Consider the following 18704-nt stretch of genomic DNA (forward strand, 5'->3'; position numbering starts at 1 on the left):
CAAGCATAACCCCATCTGCTATAAATTGGGTGTTGTGCAACTAATGTGAAATATAAATTTACTTTTACACTGCAAGAGTTGGTAACAATGCCACAATGATTGCCCTAATCTAAACCAACTACTTTACATTATTTGCAAAAATCTAACAATCCCTGTAAGATGTACTTTCAAAAAAATTGTGGGAAATGGATTTAAAAACATGGACAGTGAGAATGTATAATTATGTAGATGCATATTAAACACAAATATTGTAGATGCAACTTTGCAATTGTTGTTAAACATGAAAGTTTGCCTCAAATGTTGACAAAGACATGTATAGACCACAGCAACATATAGTGCTTGATATCAAGTGAATTTGAAACAAACACACAATTGCTTGAATCAACCTTACCTCTCCAGTTGCAGACCTCCTGTCAGGGAGCATTAGTGTATTGGCATGGCTTCCTGGGACTATAGTAGATCCTATACTCATCCTGGGTCCAACTAACATGTAGCGTTTGTCTCCAGATCGGTACTGGATGCTGTGACACAGTGTCCCATCATAATTAGGCTCTGGTAGATATTTAGAAGTGAAGTCTGTGGACTTTGAGCACTGCATTGAAATCAGCACGATGATACTGACGAGAAAAAGAGCTGAAACTGAGCCCACAGTTATCATCAGGTAAAAAGTCACATTATTGTCCTCATCTGCTTTTGTTGAACTTTTCACATCAGAAGCTGCAAAAGCTTCTTTGGGCTCCACAACTTTGACGATGACAGTAGCTGTTGCTGAGAGTGACATGTTCCCATTGTCTTTGACCAGTATGAGCAGTTTGTGCTCAGCCTCGTCTGTCTCTGTGAATGAGCGAAGTGTTCTGATCTGTCCTGTATAGCGGTCCAAACCAAAGAGACTGTGGTCAGTAACTTCCTGCAGTGAAAACAGTAACCAGCCGTTATATCCTATATCAGCGTCATAGGCTCTGACTTTAGTCACCAAGTGTCCTGCGTTCACATTGCGGGGAATCTCCTCCACACCTTCAGCAGAACCGTTGGAGCTGACTGGATACAGGATGACTGGAGCATTGTCGTTCTGATCCAGAATGAACACGTTCACTGTGACGTTGCTGCTCAGTGACGGAGTTCCAGAATCTGACGCTACAACGTGGAACTTGAATGTTTTCACTGTTTCAAAGTCAAAACTTTTTAGAGTCATGATGTCTCCGTTCTCAGAGTTAATGTTCAGAAATGAAGTCAGTTTATTGTCTTTGCTTCCATCTCTGAGAATATGATAAGAAATATGTGCATTTTCATTCTCATCAGCATCAAAAGCTTTGACAGAAAACACAGAGGTGCCTGGATTGTTACTCTCTGTCACATAGAAAGTATAGGGGCTCAGTGAAAACTCTGGACTGTTGTCATTCACATCTGACACCACAACACTTATTGTCTTCTCAGACGATAATGGAGGTTGACCAGCGTCTTTTGCAGTTATTGTCAAGTCATAATGTGACAGTTTCTCTCTGTCCAGAGGGGATTTGGTTACTAATGAGTACATTTTATCTTGTAAAGATGGTGATAAAGTGAAAGGAACATTCTCACCTATGGAACAAATAACTTTGCCATTAAGACCAGAGTCCAAGTCATTTACACTGATAAGAGCGACTGTAGTTCCAGGTCTGGAATCTTCAGGGATGGAGCTCGAAAAAGAGGTGACCTCAATCTCAGGTGCATTGTCATTCAAATCAACTATCTTGATAATTACACTTTTTTGAGTCGATAGAGGAGCAAGACCTTTATCTGATGCGTGGATTTCAATCTCATGTTTGTCTTTCTCTTCATAGTCTATTAAACCTTTCACAATTATTTCACCTGTAGATGGATCAATGTCAAAAAGGTTTAAAGACCTACGGTTAACAATAGTGCTAAATGAATAAACTATATCTCCGTTTGGTCCTTCATCTAAATCGGTTGCGTTCACTCGTATAACTGTTTTCCCGACTGGAGTATTTTCATTGAGCATCACAGAATAAACCCCTTTAGTGAAAACAGGAGCGTTATCATTTATATCTAAAACTTTTACTAGGATATTCATTTCACCAGATTTCTGAGGTTTTCCTCCATCCAGTGCAGTCAGCACTAATGAGTGACTTTCTGCTGCCTCCCTATCCAAAGATTTTTGCACAATTAAAATTGGTATTTTACCATCTTCTCCCTTATCCATAACTTCCAAACGGAAGTGATCGTTTGGGCTGAGTTTATATTGCTGAACAGAAAAGGGACCACCGTCTGGATCTCGAGCGGGTTGCAAAGGAGTGCGCACCCCAGGTAACACAGACTCGAACATTTCCAACGTTTTTTCTTTGTCTGGGAAACTGGGAGAATGATCATTTATATCCAGCACCTCCACTCCCACATAGTGCACCTCCAGTGGATTTTCTAACACGGTTTTTAGATTGATTAAACACGTACTGCTCTGCGCACACACCTCCTCTCTGTCAATCTTCCGGCTCACATACAGGATGCCATCGTTCTGATTTACATGGAAAAGAGGATCCGCGTTACTGGAAACAATGCGATACTTCCTTTCTCTCAGCGTGTTCTTATCTAATCCAAGATCTTTCGCGACGTTTCCGACCACAGCTCCTTCGTTTACCTCCTCGGGGATTGAATAGCGTATTTGCGCCGATGTTCCGCTCCACAAAAGCACCGCAACCACACAGCTGACCAAACATCCAGGCGCCCTTCGTGGCGTGCATCTTCTTTGTTCCATGGTTAAACCCGAAATCATCGTTAATCCATCGCAAGGACAATAATCACGTTTTAAAAATAGATTCCAACACGTCGATACATATACATGTCCAGTCTCTGCCTCCACAGCCAGAAATGGTGGCGGACAATGCGAACCGAACAAGCTAATGTTCAAGTGAAAATTGTATCGAGAGGCGGAACCAAAATGCAACGAGGACAAGCTCCTGTTATCTTGACTTTAACATTACACTGACACCATGCGACCAAACCTCTCTATGCAAGGAAATGAACGGAAATAAGAATTACTGAAAACGTGGCCAAACATGTTCAGAACCATGGACAGTGACTGTAGTTCACTCAAGCAACATTTGGTGAACGTTTTCCGTCTATTTCGACTTTATTGTACAATAATGCACCATGATCTCCAGCATAATTTCGTTTTCTTGAATGCTGCCCCTTCACATCTATTTCGAGAGAGCTTGTATTGTGGGTCGTCACTGTGACACTGCTGATGCAGCATGCAACGGTAACTGAAGCCATGCAGGTACATGTATTTCCCTAAAAGTAGGACTCCTCTCATTTGAATGCACTATAAACTACATGACTTGCAAGTAGCATACATGGTCGTAACAGATACAGTTTTAGATAGCCTGTATGTTTGGAATTCAGAATATGGGTTGTGAAGACGGACATTACACTAATGAAGAACAAGCATTCATTAAATTATTGCCTGCAAGAAACTGTATGGAAGTAAAGTACGCTAAGGCTTTTAAAAGCAGCGACAACATTGATGAACCAGTTTTGACATTTAGGTACTTATTTACTGTTGATATTTAATATGGCCTAGGTTAACCTCTGTAACCATACAATAATTAATTTGGTGAAAAGACTCAAAGGATAATGCCGACAACAGAAGCCAAACCAACAGATTAAATACCACAGCTGCAATAAGGAGCACAGCACAAAATCATATAAGCTAACAAACCAGCAAATATGCCTCAAGTTTTATCAAGCATAACCCCATCTGCTATAAATTGGGTATTGTGCAACTAATGTGAAATATAAATTTACTTTTACACTGCAAGTGCTGGTAACAATGCCACAACGATTGCCCTAATCTAAACCAACTACTTTACATTATTTGCAAAAATCTAACAATCCCTGTAAGATGTACTTTCAAAAAAAGTGTGGGAAATGGATTTAAAAACATGGACAGTGAGAATGTATAATATGTACAGTAGATGCATATTAAACAAAAATATTGTAGATGCAACTTTGCAATTGTTGTTAAACATGAAAGTTTGCCTCAAATGTTGACAAAAACATGTATAGACCACAGCAACATATAGAGCTTGATATCAAGTGAATTCGAAACAAACACACAATTGCTTGAATCAATCTTACCTCTCCAGATATCCCTCTCCTGTCAGGCAGCATTAGTGTATTGGCATGGCTTCCTGGGACTATAGTAGATCCTATACTCATCCTGGGTCCAACTAGCATGTAGCGTTTGTCTCCAGATCTGTACTGGATGCTGTGACACAGTGTCCCATCATAATTAGGCTCTGGTAGATATTTAGAAGTGAAGTCTGTGGACTTTGAGCACTGCATTGAAATCAGCACGATGATACTGACGAGAAAAAGAGCTGAAACTGAGCCCACAGTTATCATCAGGTAAAAAGTCACATTACTGTCCTCATCTGCTTTTGTTGAACTTTTCACATCAGAAGCTGCAAAAGCTTCTTTGGGCTCCACAACTTTGACAATGACAGTAGCTGTTGCTGAGAGTGACACGTTCCCATTGTCTTTGACCAGTATGAGCAGCTTGTGCTCAGCCTCGTCTGTCTCTGTGAATGAGCGAAGTGTTCTGATCTGTCCTGTATAGCGGTCCAAACCAAAGAGACTGTGGTCAGTAACTTCCTGCAGTGAAAACAGTAACCAGCCGTTATATCCTATATCAGCGTCATAGGCTCTGACTTTAGTCACCAAGTGTCCTGCGTTCACATTGCGGGGAATCTCCTCCACACCTTCAGCAGAACCGTTGGAGCTGACTGGATACAGGATGACTGGAGCGTTGTCGTTCTGATCCAGAATGAACACGTTCACTGTGACGTTGCTGCTCAGTGAGGGAGTTCCAGAATCTGACGCTACAACGTGGAACTTGAACGTTTTCACGGTTTCAAAATCAAAACTTTTTAGCGCCATGATGTCTCCATTTTCAGGGTTAATGTTTAAAAACGAGGACAGTTTATCCCCGCTTACATCTCTTAAAATATGATACGAAACAAGAGCATTGTCGCCTTCGTCTCGATCAGAGGCTTTGACTGAAAACACTGAGGCTGCGGGGCTGTTATTCTCAGTGATATAAAACGTGTAGGGGCTTGATGAAAACTCTGGACTGTTGTCATTCACATCTGATACAACGATGCTTATTGTCTTTTCTGTTAAAAACGAAGGTTCGCCTGTATCTTTCGCAGTAATGGTGACGTCATATTGAGAAATAACTTCCCTGTCCAACTGTGACTTGGTGACAACAGCGTACATTTTTTCTTGCAACGATGGAGACAGAGTGAAGGGAACATCTTCTTTGATTGAGCAAATGATTTTACCGTTGATTCCAGAGTCTAAATCACGGACACTAATGAGGGCAACTGTCGTTCCTATTTTTGAATCCTCCTTGATGGAGCTTGAAAACGAAGTCACCTCTATCTCGGGAGCATTATCATTAACATCAATAACAGTTATAATAACACTTTTGTCAGTTGTGAGTGGAACTTGTCCCTTATCTGATGCTTTTATATCAATTTCATAACTTTTGCTCTTCTCAAAATCTATCTGACCTGTTACTTGAATCTCACCAGTGTTTGGATCGATACTGAATAAATCCATTAATTTCAAATCAACTTCGTTCCCAAAAGAATATATTATTTCGCCGTTTGCACCCTGGTCTGCATCAGTTGCATTCACCTGAATCACTACAGTGCCAACAGGAACGTTTTCTTTAAGAGTGGCAGAATACAGCTCCTTGGTGAACACGGGCGAGTTGTCATTAACATCAAGTACGTCCACAATTATTTCTATATTACCAGACTTCACCGGTTTTCCTCCATCAACGGCCGTAAGTCGTAGCTTGTGTTTCCCTGCTGCTTCTCTATCCAGCTGCTTCTGCAGAACTAAAAATGGCACTTTTCGGTCCTCGCCTCGATCCTTGACTTCTACCCTGAAATACTCGTTATGACTGAGTCTGTATTGCTGAATGGAAAACTGGCCTACGTCGGGGTCGCGGGCAGCTTGCAGTTGAAATCTCGCCCCTGCCAGAGCCGACTCGGAAATCTCGAGCCGCTTTTCTTTCTCTGGAAAAACAGGCGAGTGATCGTTTATGTCGAGTATCTCCACCGCCACATAGTGAATCTCCAGCGGGTTCTCTAGCACGGTTTTCAGCTGGATCAAACACGGGCTGGTCCGTTCGCACACCTCCTCCCTATCTATTCTTCTCTTCACATACAGGACGCCATCATTTTGATTAACCTGAAACAGGGGTTCAGCCGAGCCGGTAACAATGCGATATCCTCTGTCTTTGAGCGCACTCTTATCTAGTCCCAAATCTTTTGCTATATTCCCGACCACAGTTCCATCTTCAACCTCCTCGGATATCGAATATCTGATCTGCGCAAAAGCTCCGCTCCATAAAACGTCCAAAACCACCATGAGGGAAAACCAGCACCGTTTCCTCGACGATTTGCATTGTCCTCTTTGTTCCATGACTTGAATATGACAAACAACAGTCCATTAAATATGTCGTATGAAATCACAGACCTAGTGCCATGGTCCTGAAAGAAGCACCGGTCTGTTTCACACAAAAAAAATGCAAGTAAAACGCACTACTGACAATCGCGATGTGGAGCCCACGAAAGCGTTTCTGTTTTAAACAAATGCAAGTGCTTGGTTCGAGGAGAGCTCGTGACGTAAAGTGCGGCCAAAAGCACGGAATTGCTGAGCTACACTGACACCAGGCGTTCAGATGGTTGTTTACACAAGTTGTAGTTTTCATATAAACGTAAAATCTACAGAGACGAAACATTCCTATAGATTCATATTAACAGATCAAAACAGATCTGCTTTGACGTTTTGTGTGGAAGGAGAGGATGTAGTCTTTCAGTTTTCATATCAGCTTAAATGATAAAAGCCATTGGAGTTAATAATTCTCACTTTGGAGGGAGTCACAGAGGACAGTACATACAGCAACACATACAACAACCACGAATAGAAAATATGGAATCCAAAACGTGACAGTGCACCACAACCAAAAAGCACAGTGGTGCATCAGCACCAAGCACAATGAAGAGAGCTTCAATCAGTAAAAGTCCAAATAATTGAAATCTTTACTGAAAAGATGCTCTGCTCTTTTCCCCCCAAGAAATATACATCATACATATCAGTTACTTTCAATATAATCTTACCTCTCCAGATATCCCTCTCCTGTCAGGCAGCATTAGTGTATTGGCATGGCTTCCGGGGACTATAGTAGATCCTATACTCATCCTGGGTCCAACTAGCATGTAGCGTTTGTCTCCAGATCGGTACTGGATGCTGTGACACAGTGTCCCATCATAATTAGGCTCTGGTAGATATTTAGAAGTGAAGTCTGTGGACTTTGAGCACTGCATTGAAATCAGCACGATGATACTGACGAGAAAAAGAGCTGAAACTGAGCCCACAGTTATCATCAGGTAAAAAGTCACATTATTGTCCTCATCTGCTTTTGTTGAACTTTTAACATCAGAAGCTGCAAAAGCTTCTTTGGGCTCCACAACTTTGACGATGACAGTAGCGGTTGCTGAGAGTGACACGTTCCCATTGTCTTTGACCAGTATGAGCAGTTTGTGCTCAGCCTCGTCTGTCTCTGTGAATGAGCGAAGTGTTCTGATCTGTCCTGTATAGCGGTCCAAGCCAAAGAGACTGTGGTCAGTAACTTGCTGCAGTGAAAACAGTAACCAGCCGTTATATCCTATATCAGCGTCATAGGCTCTGACTTTAGTCACCAAGTGTCCTGCGTTCACATTGCGGGGAATCTCCTCCACACCTTCAGCAGAACCGTTGGAGCTGACTGGATACAGGATGACTGGAGCGTTGTCGTTCTGATCCAGAATGAACACGTTCACTGTGACGTTGCTGCTCAGTGAGGGAGTTCCAGAATCTGACGCTACAACGTGGAACTTGAACGTTTTCACGGTTTCAAAATCAAAACTTTTAAGCGCCATGATGTCTCCATTTTCAGGGTTAATGTTTAAAAACGAGGACAGTTTATCCCCGCTTACATCTCTTAAAATATGATACGAAACAAGAGCATTGTCGCCTTCGTCTCGATCAGAGGCTTTGACTGAAAACACTGAGGCTGCGGGGCTGTTATTCTCAGTGATATAAAACGTGTAGGGGCTTGATGAAAACTCTGGACTGTTGTCATTCACATCTGATACAACGATGCTTATTGTCTTTTCTGTTAAAAACGAAGGTTCGCCTGTATCTTTCGCAGTAATGGTGACGTCATATTGAGAAATAACTTCCCTGTCCAACTGTGAGTTGGTGACAACAGCGTACATTTTTTCTTGCAACGATGGAGACAGAGTGAAGGGAACATCTTCTTTGATTGAGCAAATGATTTTACCGTTGATTCCAGAGTCTAAATCACGGACACTAATGAGGGCAACTGTCGTTCCTATTTTTGAATCCTCCTTGATGGAGCTTGAAAACGAAGTCACCTCTATCTCGGGAGCATTATCATTAACATCAATAACAGTTATTATAACACTTTTGTCCGTTGTTAATGGAACTGGTCCTTTATCGGACGCCTGAATGTCAATTTCATAACTTTTGCTCTTCTCAAAATCTATCGGACCTGTTACTTGAATCTCACCAGTGTTTGGATCGATACTGAATAAATCCATTAATTTCAAATCAACTTCCTTACCAAAAGAATATATTATTTCGCCGTTTGCACCCTGGTCTGAATCAGTTGCATTCACCTGAATCACTACAGTGCCAACAGGAACGTTTTCTTTAAGAGTGGCAGAAAACAGCTCCTTTGTGAACACGGGCGAGTTATCATTAACATCAAGTACGTCCACAATTATTTCTATATTACCAGACTTCACCGGTTTTCCTCCATCAACGGCCGTGAGACGTAGCTTGTGTTTCCCTGCTGCTTCTCTATCCAGCTGCTTCTGCAGAACTAAAAATGGCACTTTTCGGTCCTCGCCTCGATCCTTGACTTCTACCCTGAAATACTCGTTATGACTGAGTCTGTATTGCTGAATGGAAAACTGGCCTACGTCGGGGTCGCGGGCAGCTTGCAGTTGAAATCTCGCCCCTGCCAGAGCCGACTCGAAAATCTCGAGCCGCTTTTCTTTCTCTGGAAAAACAGGCGAGTGATCGTTTATGTCGAGTATCTCCACCGCCACATAGTGAATCTCCAGCGGGTTCTCTAGCACGGTTTTCAGCTGGATCAAACACGGGCTGGTCCGTTCGCACACCTCCTCCCTATCTATTCGTCTCTTCACATACAGGACGCCATCATTTTGATTAACCTGAAACAGGGGTTCAGCCGAGCCGGTAACAATGCGATATCCTCTGTCTTTGAGCGCACTCTTATCTAGTCCCAAATCTTTTGCTATATTCCCGACCACAGTTCCATCTTCAACCTCCTCGGATATCGAATATCTGATCTGCGCAAAAGCTCCGCTCCATAAAACGTCCAAAACCACCATGAGGGAAAACCAGCACCGTTTCCTCGACGATTTGCATTGTCCTCTTTGTTCCATGACTTGAATATGACAAACAACAGTCCATTAAATATGTCGTATGAAATCACAGACCTAGTGCCATGGTCCTGAAAGAAGCACCGGTCTGTTTCACACAAAAAAAATGCAAGTAAAACGCACTACTGACAATCGCGATGTGGAGCCCACGAAAGCGTTTCTGTTTTAAACAAATGCAAGTGCTTGGTTCGAGGAGAGCTCGTGACGTAAAGTGCGGCCAAAAGCACGGAATTGCTGAGCTACACTGACACCAGGCGTTCAGATGGTTGTTTACACAAGTTGTAGTTTTCATATAAACGTAAAATCTACAGAGACGAAACATTCCTATAGATTCATATTAACAGATCAAAACAGATCTGCTTTGACGTTTTGTGTGGAAGGAGAGGATGTAGTCTTTCAGTTTTCATATCAGCTTAAATGATAAAAGCCATTGGAGTTAATAATTCTCACTTTGGAGGGGGTCACAGAGGGCAGTACATACAGCAACACATACAACAACCACGATTAGAAAATATGGAATCCAAAACGTGACAGTGCACCACAACCAAAAAGCACAGTGGTTCATCAGCACCAAGCACAATGAAGAGAGCTTCAATCAGTAAAAGTCCAAATAATTGAAATCTTTACTGAAAAGATGCTCTGCTCTTTTCCCCCCAAGAAATAGACATGTTATTATCAGTTACTTTTAATATAAGCTTACCTCTCCAGATATCCCTCTCCTGTCAGGCAGCATTAGTGTATTGGCATGGCTTCCAGGGACTATAGTAGATCCTATACTCATCCTGGGTCCAACTAGCATGTAGCGTTTGTCTCCAGATCGGTACTGGATGCTGTGACACAGTGTCCCATCATAATTAGGCTCTGGTAGATATTTAGAAGTGAAGTCTGTGGACTTTGAGCACTGCATTGAAATCAGCACGATGATACTGACGAGAAAAAGAGCTGAAACTGAGCCCACAGTTATCATCAGGTAAAAAGTCACATTATTGTCCTCATCTGCTTTTGTTGAACTTTTAACATCAGAAGCTGCAAAAGCTTCTTTGGGCTCCACAACTTTGACGATGACAGTAGCGGTTGCTGAGAGTGACACGTTCCCATTGTCTTTGACCAGTATGAGCAGTTTGTGCTCAGCCTCGTCTGTCTCTGTGAATGAGCGAAGTGTTCTGATCTGTCCTGTATAGCGGTCCAAGCCAAAGAGACTGTGGTCAGTAACTTGCTGCAGTGAAAACAGTAACCAGCCGTTATATCCTATATCAGCGTCATAGGCTCTGACTTTAGTCACCAAGTGTCCTGCGTTCACATTGCGGGGAATCTCCTCCACACCTTCAGCAGAACCGTTGGAGCTGACTGGATACAGGATGACTGGAGCGTTGTCGTTCTGATCCAGAATGAACACGTTCACTGTGACGTTGCTGCTCAGTGACGGAGTTCCAGAATCTGACGCTACAACGTGGAACTTGAACGTTTTCACTGTTTCAAAGTCGAAACTTTTTAGAGCCATGATTTCTCCGTTATCTGTGTTGATGTTTAGAAAAGAGCTGAGTAGGTTCTCTTCTCTCCTATCCCTCAAAATTTGATATGAAATCAGCGCATTACTTCCCTCGTCAACATCACGGGCTGACACTGATAAAATAGACGCGCTTGGGCTGTTGTTCTCGGTTATGTAGAAAGTATATGGGTTCTGAGAAAACTCAGGGCTGTTGTCATTCACATCTGACACAACAATTCTTATAGTTGTATCTGATGACAGGGATGGTTCGCCTGCGTCTTTAGCGACGATTGTTACATTATATTGCGATTGCTTCTCTCGATCCAAAAGCAACTTGGTTACTAGAGAATACATGTTGTTTTGTAAAGATGGAGCGAGCAGAAAAGGAAGATCTTGACTTATATGACACAACACTTTTCCATTGAGACCAGAATCTGCGTCTTTAACACTAATCAACGCCACTGTGGTGCCTGGTTTAGAATCTTCCGGGAGCGCACGTGAAAAAGATGTCACCTCAATCTCTGGTGCGTTGTCGTTTACGTCAATAATGTGTATAATGACGGGTTTGTCTGTTGTCAGTGTCGCTGCGCCTTTGTCTGATGCCTGTATATCAATTTCATATCTGCCACTGTCTTCAAAATCTATGGCCCCTGCCACAGTAATGACTCCAGTCACCGGATTTAAATCGAAACGTGCACATACTCGTGCATCTACGTCTTTGCCAAATGAATATATAACTTCACCGTTTGAACCTTCATCCATATCTGTTGCATTAACCAGAATAACAGTCGTGCCAAGGGGAGAATTTTCTTTCAGATTTACATTATATGAATCATGTGTGAAAACCGGGGGGTTATCATTAACATCAGAGACATCAACATTTATTGTCATGTTACCGGAGCGTGGAGGTTTACCTCCGTCAGTGGCTGTCAGAAGTAACACATGTGTCTTAACTGATTCTCTATCCAGGGGTTTTTGAAGAACTAAACTGGGAGTTTTACGGTCCTCGCCGCGATCTTTCACCTCCAAACGAAAATGTGCATTGGGACTCAGCTTATACTGCTGAACGGATAATAAACCACTATCAGCATCACGCGCAGCTTGTAACTGAAATCTTGCTCCCGGTAATGCAGATTCAGAAATCTCTAACATCACCTCACTTTCAGGAAAGATCGGTGCGTGGTCGTTTACATCCAGAATGTCCACTGCTACGTAATGGACCTCCAGTGGGTTTTCTAGTACAGTTTTTAATTCGATGACACAGACCTTGCTTCGGTCGCACGCCTCCTCTCTGTCAATTTTACGGTTCACATACAAGATACCATCGTCCTGATTCACTCGAAAAGGGGGCTCTGTCGAGCTGTAGACAATGCGGTACCCCCTCTCTTTCAGCGTGGTCTTATCGAGACCTAAATCCTTCGCAATATTTCCAACAGCAGTCCCTTCTTTCACTTCCTCAGCGACGGAATATCGGACTTGTGCTGAAACTCTGCCACAAACCGTGACCAAAACCATCACGTAGACCATCCACTTTGTCTGCTCTCTCCACGTCAGACATCCCCTTTGTTCCATGACGCGAATGAAAATAAAAATGATAAAAAATCTTCCAAAAGGCTATATCCTTACAATAACGTTCAGTCGTTCCGTCACATTCGTTTTCATTATCCAACCATTCTCTCACAGAGCACGAGATGAGAGTAAATTGGTAAATTGTGTGTTCAAGCTGTTCGCGTAAAAGGCTCGGTCCGTGATGGTTTGAGGAGAAAGGGGATGGGTCTAGTGGCTATGACGAAAACATGTGAACGCCTTTTCTGTCATTATACCGACACCAAGTGATCATGAACCACACTACAATGCTGTATTTGAAATAAATGCATGACAAGAAGTTGACTTTGCACGAAAAAATGTTTTCAAACATATTCTCAAGAAAAATGTGTCACTATATTTTCACTCATAAAGTAAAGAGGAAGCAAAGATGCCAATACACCTTCATTTGAAAGTTCGTTGATCGATACAAGAACTCTGAGTCACCATTATGACACCAATTGTCCATTAAATTAGAATTAAAAAAAATAAGTAGGCTATAAAAGGGAAAGAGAATTGAGTTTGACAGTTTCAGCACCAAGGACAGCGACAGTCTGCAACCACGAATGCATTTTCAGACGTACAACACTAAAGATTGATAATATTCCAACTGTAACAAAAGTTTATACTGGCAAAAATATATGTATATATATATGTATATATATATACTAGTAATTTGTCATACCAGCAGCCATGAGACATCAGAAGCTCTGATACAAAACAGAGTGTTGCCTATATGACTACCCAATTTGCATCCTCACTTTCTTGATATTGGAATAGTTCTGTAAGCCTGTTGCTCCTCACAAATTGCACATAACTATGCCACTTTCGCACTGATATCATCTTTGTGTAAGCAATTTAACAAAATAGCAAACCCTTCTTGTTTTAATACAAGATAAATGTATATGTCTTCTATAAACAAGACTCTGATAATTGAATGAACACAGTGTTTTCACATTCATTTTATAAGGGTGATGCAATAGTGTAAGACAGTAATTCTTGCTTCATAACCAAACATATTAATCAGTTTGATCCCGCAGATTCAAACCAGAGAATATCACAGGAACAATAAACGCAATGATGTTAGAAATGCATCTTTTTACCAAATAAGGCTACACATAGTTCTGCGAGGGAATGTGAAACAATCTTACCTCTCCAGATATCCCTCTCCTGTCAGGCAGCATTAGTGTATTGGCATGGCTTCCTGGGACTATAGTAGATCCTATACTCATCCTGGGTCCAACTAACATGTAGCGTTTGTCTCCAGATCTGTACTGGATGCTGTGACACAGTGTCCCATCATAATTAGGCTCTGGTAGATATTTAGAAGTGAAGTCTGTGGACTTTGAGCACTGCATTGAAATCAGCACGATGATACTGACGAGAAAAAGAGCTGAAACTGAGCCCACAGTTATCATCAGGTAAAAAGTCACATTATTGTCCTCATCTGCTTTTGTTGAACTTTTAACATCAGAAGCTGCAAAAGCTTCTTTGGGCTCCACAACTTTGACAATGACAGTAGCTGTTGCTGAGAGTGACACGTTCCCATTGTCTTTGACCAGTATGAGCAGTTTGTGCTCAGCCTCGTCTGTCTCTGTGAATGAGCGAAGTGTTCTGATCTGTCCTGTATAGCGGTCCAAACCAAAGAGACTGTGGTCAGTAACTTCCTGCAGTGAAAACAGTAACCAGCCGTTATATCCTATATCAGCGTCATAGGCTCTGACTTTAGTCACCAAGTGTCCTGCGTTCACATTGCGGGGAATCTCCTCCACACCTTCAGCAGAACCGTTGGAGCTGACTGGATACAGGATGACTGGAGCGTTGTCGTTCTGATCCAGAATGAACACGTTCACTGTGACGTTGCTGCTCAGTGACGGAGTTCCAGAATCTGACGCAACAACATGGAACTGGAAAGTTTTCAATGCTTCAAAGTCAAAACTTTTAAGCGCCACGATGTCTCCATTCTCTGAGTTGATATTAAGAAACGATGTCACTCTATTTTCACTACCTGCATTCCTGAGAATATGATATGAAATAAGCGCATTTTCTCCTTCGTCGCGATCAGACGCTCTCACAGAAAACACGGAGGCTCCTGGGGTGTTATTTTCGGTGATGTAGAATGTGTAGGGGCTCAGTGAAAACACAGGACTGTTGTCATTCATATCGGAAACGAACACACTAATAGTTTTCTCGGATGTCAAGGCTGGTTCGCCTGCGTCTTTAGCGATTATTGTAATATCATAACTTGATTGTTGTTCCCTGTCGAGCAGTGATTTAGTGACGACAGCAAACATGTTGTCTTGTATAGATGGAGTTAATGTAAATGGACCGTCTTCAGCGACAGAGCTAATTATTTTGCCATTTACGCCAGAATCCAAATCGGTAATGCTGATAAGCGCTACAGTTGTTCCTGGTCGAGAGTCCTCTGAAACCGCATTTGACAATGACGCCACCTCAATTTCAGGAGCATTATCGTTTGTATCTCTGATTTTAATAATAACACTTTTATCTGTTCTGAATGGAATGATTCCCTTATCTGACGCCTGTATATCAATATCATAACTGTCTTGTTCCTCAAAGTCTACACGACCTTTCACAGTGATCTCCCCCGTAACAGAGTCGATTTCAAATCGCTCTCGGATTTTAACTTTTACATCACTGCCAAATGAATAAACCACTTCTCCGTTGGCACCTTCGTCCAAATCCGTTGCATTAACTTTGATGACTGTTGTACCAATGGGAGAATTCTCCTGAAGCACCACTGAATATGTGTCCTTTGTGAACACCGGCATATTATCATTAACATCTAGAACATCTATGTATATTTCAACTGTGCCTGTTTTGGGTGGATTTCCGCCATCTATAGCTGTCAACAACAATTTATGGCTACTTCTGGCCTCTCTGTCGAGCTGTCTCTGCAATTGTAAAATTGGAGTTTTACCATCTCGTCCTCGATCTTTAATTTCTAAACGAAAATGGTCATTCTGGCTGATTTTATATTGTTGGACTGAGTTTGTGCCACCATCCGGATCGTGGGCATTCTGTAGCTGATATTTTGCCCCTGGCAACGCAGACTCGGAGATTTCGAGCCTTTTTGTTTTCTCCGGAAATGTGGGAGAGTGATCGTTTAAATCTGTTATCTCCACGGTGACATAATGAACTTCCAGTGGGTTTTCAAGAACGGTTTTAAGGTTAATCAAACACACAGCGCTCTCCTTACACACTTCCTCTCGGTCTATTTTATGGTTCGTATAAAGAACGCCGTCATTCTCATTCACCTTAAAAAGAGCTTCACTGGTGCCAGACATAATACGAAATCCTCTCTGCTTCATTACATTCAGGTCTATTCCCAAATCTTTCGCTATATTCCCAACAGAACTTCCCTCTTTCAGCTCCTCGGATATTGAGTATCTCAGCTGTGCCGAGGTCGCTCTGACGGATAAAAGCAGAACCAAGCTGACGAGCAATGGTCGCCATGAATCCCGTCCTCTTTGTTTCATCATTTGCGGTAAAAGTACGATTCCAAACGCCTTCATCATCGTCCACGAGTCTCGATTTAATCTCTCCACCACACCAAGAAATATATCCACATCTCCATAGAATGAATTTCACAAAATGCAAAAACATCCACCGTGCGCGTATTCCCGAGCCTGCCAGCTAAATGTGGTCTAACCGGACTGAACAGTAGGGACGGACTCGGGCATGCTTCGCTGAGACGCCTGCAAGGCGTTATAATGATAATGTACTGCCGCCTTGTGAATGTGTGTGATACTGCATTGTATCATGTTAAACTGATAAATACAGAATTATGAAATTAATTCATAAATGAATATGAATATGAAGTATTCCATAGGTATTTTGAGTATAACAAATTTCCTCATGTCGGTTCAATTCAAATCTGGGTTTAGCAGAATGGATGAGGATGGTAATCAGAAAACGTTTCATTAAAAAACAATAAGTAGCTAATTTAATTTACTCACCTCTCCAGTTGCAGACCTCCTGTCAGGGAGCATTAGTGTATTGGCATGGCTTCCTGGGACTATAGTAGATCCTATACTCATCCTGGGTCCAACTAACATGTAGCGTTTGTCTCCAGATCTGTACTGGATGCTGTGACACAGTGTCCCATCATAATTAGGCTCTGGTAGATATTTAGAAGTGAAGTCTGTGGACTTTGAGCACTGCATTGAAATCAGCACGATGATACTGACGAGAAAAAGAGCTGAAACTGAGCCCACAGTTATCATCAGGTAAAAAGTCACATTATTGTCCTCATCTGCTTTTGTTGAACTTTTCACATCAGAAGCTGCAAAAGCTTCTTTGGGCTCCACGACTTTGACAATGACAGTAGCTGTTGCTGAGAGTGACACGTTCCCATTGTCTTTGACCAGTATGAGCAGTTTGTGCTCAGCCTCGTCTGTCTCTGTGAATGAGCGAAGTGTTCTGATCTGTCCTGTATAGCGGTCCAAAGCAAAGAGACTGTGGTCAGTAACTTGCTGCAGTGAAAACAGTAACCAGCCGTTATATCCTATATCAGCGTCATAGGCTCTGACTTTAGTCACCAAGTGTCCTGCGTTCACATTGCGGGGAATCTCCTCCACACCTTCAGCAGAACCGTTGGAGCTGACTGGATACAGGATGACTGGAGCGTTGTCGTTCTGATCCAGAATGAACACGTTCACTGTGACGTTGCTGCTCAGTGACGGAGTTCCAGAATCTGACGCTACAACGTGGAACTGGAAAGTTTTCAATGCTTCAAAGTCGAAACTTGTAAGCGCCATGATGTCTCCGTTCTCTGAGTTTATATTCAGATTGAATAAATTTAGTTTGGAATGATCTTTTCCATCTCTTAGAATATGATATAAAACGCGAGAATTTTCACCCTCGTCGCGATCCGATGCTCTCACAGAAAACAGTGACGCTCCTGGAGAGTTGTTCTCAGCAACGTAATACGTGTAAGGACTCACTAAAAACTCTGGGCTGTTATCATTCACATCTGATATAACAACAATTATAGATTTCTCAGAAGATAACGATGGTTCACCTGCATCCTTTGCAACAACTGTAACATCATATATTGACTGCTTTTCCCTATCCAGGCGTGATTTTGTGACTATAGAGTACATGTTGTCTTGTGTTGAAGGCGATAACGTGAATGGCACATCCTCTACAAATGAGCAAATTACTTTTCCGTTTAGACCAGAATCTTTATCAAGAACACTAATTAATGCCACTGTGGTTCCCAGTCTCGCGTCCTCTGGTATTGCCTTTGAAAATGATGTAACCTCTATCTGTGGTGTGTTATCATTCAAATCAACAATATTTACCAGCACACTTTTGTCCGTCCTGAAAGGAGCTGATCCTTTATCGGACGCTTGTATATCAATCTCATAACTTTCACCTAATTCAAAGTCTATCAACTCTTGAACGATAATCTCCCCTGTATTTGGATCTATGCGAAAAAGTTCACTTATTTTTCTATTCACGTTATTGCCCAATGAATAGATAATCTCACCATTTGATCCTTCGTCCAAATCCGTGGCGTTTACTTTTATAATTGTTGTGCCAATTGGAGAATTCTCCTCCAGGAATACGGTGTAAGTGTCGTCTGTGAAAACCGGCATGTTATCATTGATGTCCAAGACGTCAATAATAAGTTCCGCTGTTCCGGATTTACTTGGTTTGCCTCCGTCAATAGCTGTAAGAAGCATCTTGTGACTTTTCTTTGTTTCCCTGTCTAGCGTCTTCAGTAAAACTAACACGGGTATTTTTCCATCTTTTCCACGATCTTTGACTTCCAAGCGAAAATGATCATTATTACTAAGTTTATACTCCTTGACCGAAAACTGGCCAACATCCGGGTCGTGTGCTGCTTGCAGCTGAAGGCGCAAGCCTGGTAAAGCTGACTCTGAAATTTCGAGACGTAACTCTGTGCTGGAGAAGCCGGGAGAGTGGTCGTTCACATCCAACACCTCCACGGTGACGTAATGAATTTCAAGAGGGTTTTCCAGCACAGTTTTGAGGTTTATCAAGCACACACTGCTCCGCTCACAAACCTTCTCCCTGTCAATTATTCGGTCAATATACAA

At 42.2% G+C, this 18704-nt stretch overlaps 4 protein-coding genes across 5 annotated transcripts in view; all 4 read right to left on the reverse strand.

The window, feature by feature from the left end:
• Positions 1 to 18704, reverse strand: part of LOC117769021 (protocadherin alpha-C2-like) — a 143997-nt gene that overhangs the window by 122077 nt on the left and 3216 nt on the right. The window contains exon 2 of one of the 2 annotated variants that reach the window (XM_034597599.1): positions 16624 to 16687. The exons of the other annotated variant lie outside the window; for it this stretch is intronic. Coding sequence (XP_034453490.1) covers positions 16673 to 16687 — 15 coding nt within the window. The 3' untranslated portion in view covers positions 16624 to 16672. Of the gene's footprint in view, positions 1 to 16623; positions 16688 to 18704 lie in introns of those variants that run through there. 2 annotated transcript variants of the gene reach the window in all.
• On the reverse strand, positions 422 to 6823 carry LOC117769029 (protocadherin alpha-8-like). Its single transcript, XM_034597608.1, has 2 exons — positions 4132 to 6823; positions 422 to 483 (listed from the first exon to the last, which is right to left on the reverse strand). The coding sequence occupies exons 1-2, from the start codon at positions 6487 to 6489 to the stop codon at positions 469 to 471; spliced, it is 2373 nt and encodes a 790-aa protein (XP_034453499.1). The 5' UTR covers positions 6490 to 6823; the 3' UTR covers positions 422 to 468.
• On the reverse strand, positions 7250 to 12775 carry LOC117769028 (protocadherin alpha-3-like). Its single transcript, XM_034597607.1, has 2 exons — positions 10243 to 12775; positions 7250 to 7279 (listed from the first exon to the last, which is right to left on the reverse strand). Exons 1-2 carry the CDS (start codon positions 12601 to 12603, stop codon positions 7265 to 7267), a joined length of 2376 nt encoding a protein of 791 aa, XP_034453498.1. The 5' UTR covers positions 12604 to 12775; the 3' UTR covers positions 7250 to 7264.
• LOC117769025 (protocadherin alpha-3-like) lies at positions 11153 to 16261 on the reverse strand. Its single transcript, XM_034597601.1, has 2 exons — positions 13767 to 16261; positions 11153 to 11188 (listed from the first exon to the last, which is right to left on the reverse strand). The coding sequence occupies exons 1-2, from the start codon at positions 16152 to 16154 to the stop codon at positions 11153 to 11155; spliced, it is 2424 nt and encodes an 807-aa protein (XP_034453492.1). The 5' UTR covers positions 16155 to 16261.

This window comes from Hippoglossus hippoglossus, chromosome 10 (assembly GCF_009819705.1).
Source record: "Hippoglossus hippoglossus isolate fHipHip1 chromosome 10, fHipHip1.pri, whole genome shotgun sequence".
Taxonomy (NCBI): Eukaryota; Metazoa; Chordata; class Actinopteri; order Pleuronectiformes; family Pleuronectidae; genus Hippoglossus; species Hippoglossus hippoglossus.

What these genes read in the sequence shown, in the direction of transcription:
- LOC117769029 (XM_034597608.1), bottom strand. Translation starts at nt 6,489, where the DNA reads ATGGAACAAAGAGGACAATGCAAATCGTCGAGGAAACGGTGCTGGTTT.
- LOC117769025 (XM_034597601.1), bottom strand. Translation starts at nt 16,154, where the DNA reads ATGATGAAGGCGTTTGGAATCGTACTTTTACCGCAAATGATGAAACAA. An exon ending in GGAGAGGGATATCTGGAGAG is followed by an intron (nt 11,189 to 13,766) that starts GTAAGATTGTTT and finishes CGAGAACAACAG; the next exon opens with CCCAAGCGCGTCTATTTTAT.
- LOC117769028 (XM_034597607.1), bottom strand. Translation starts at nt 12,603, where the DNA reads ATGGAACAAAGGGGATGTCTGACGTGGAGAGAGCAGACAAAGTGGATG.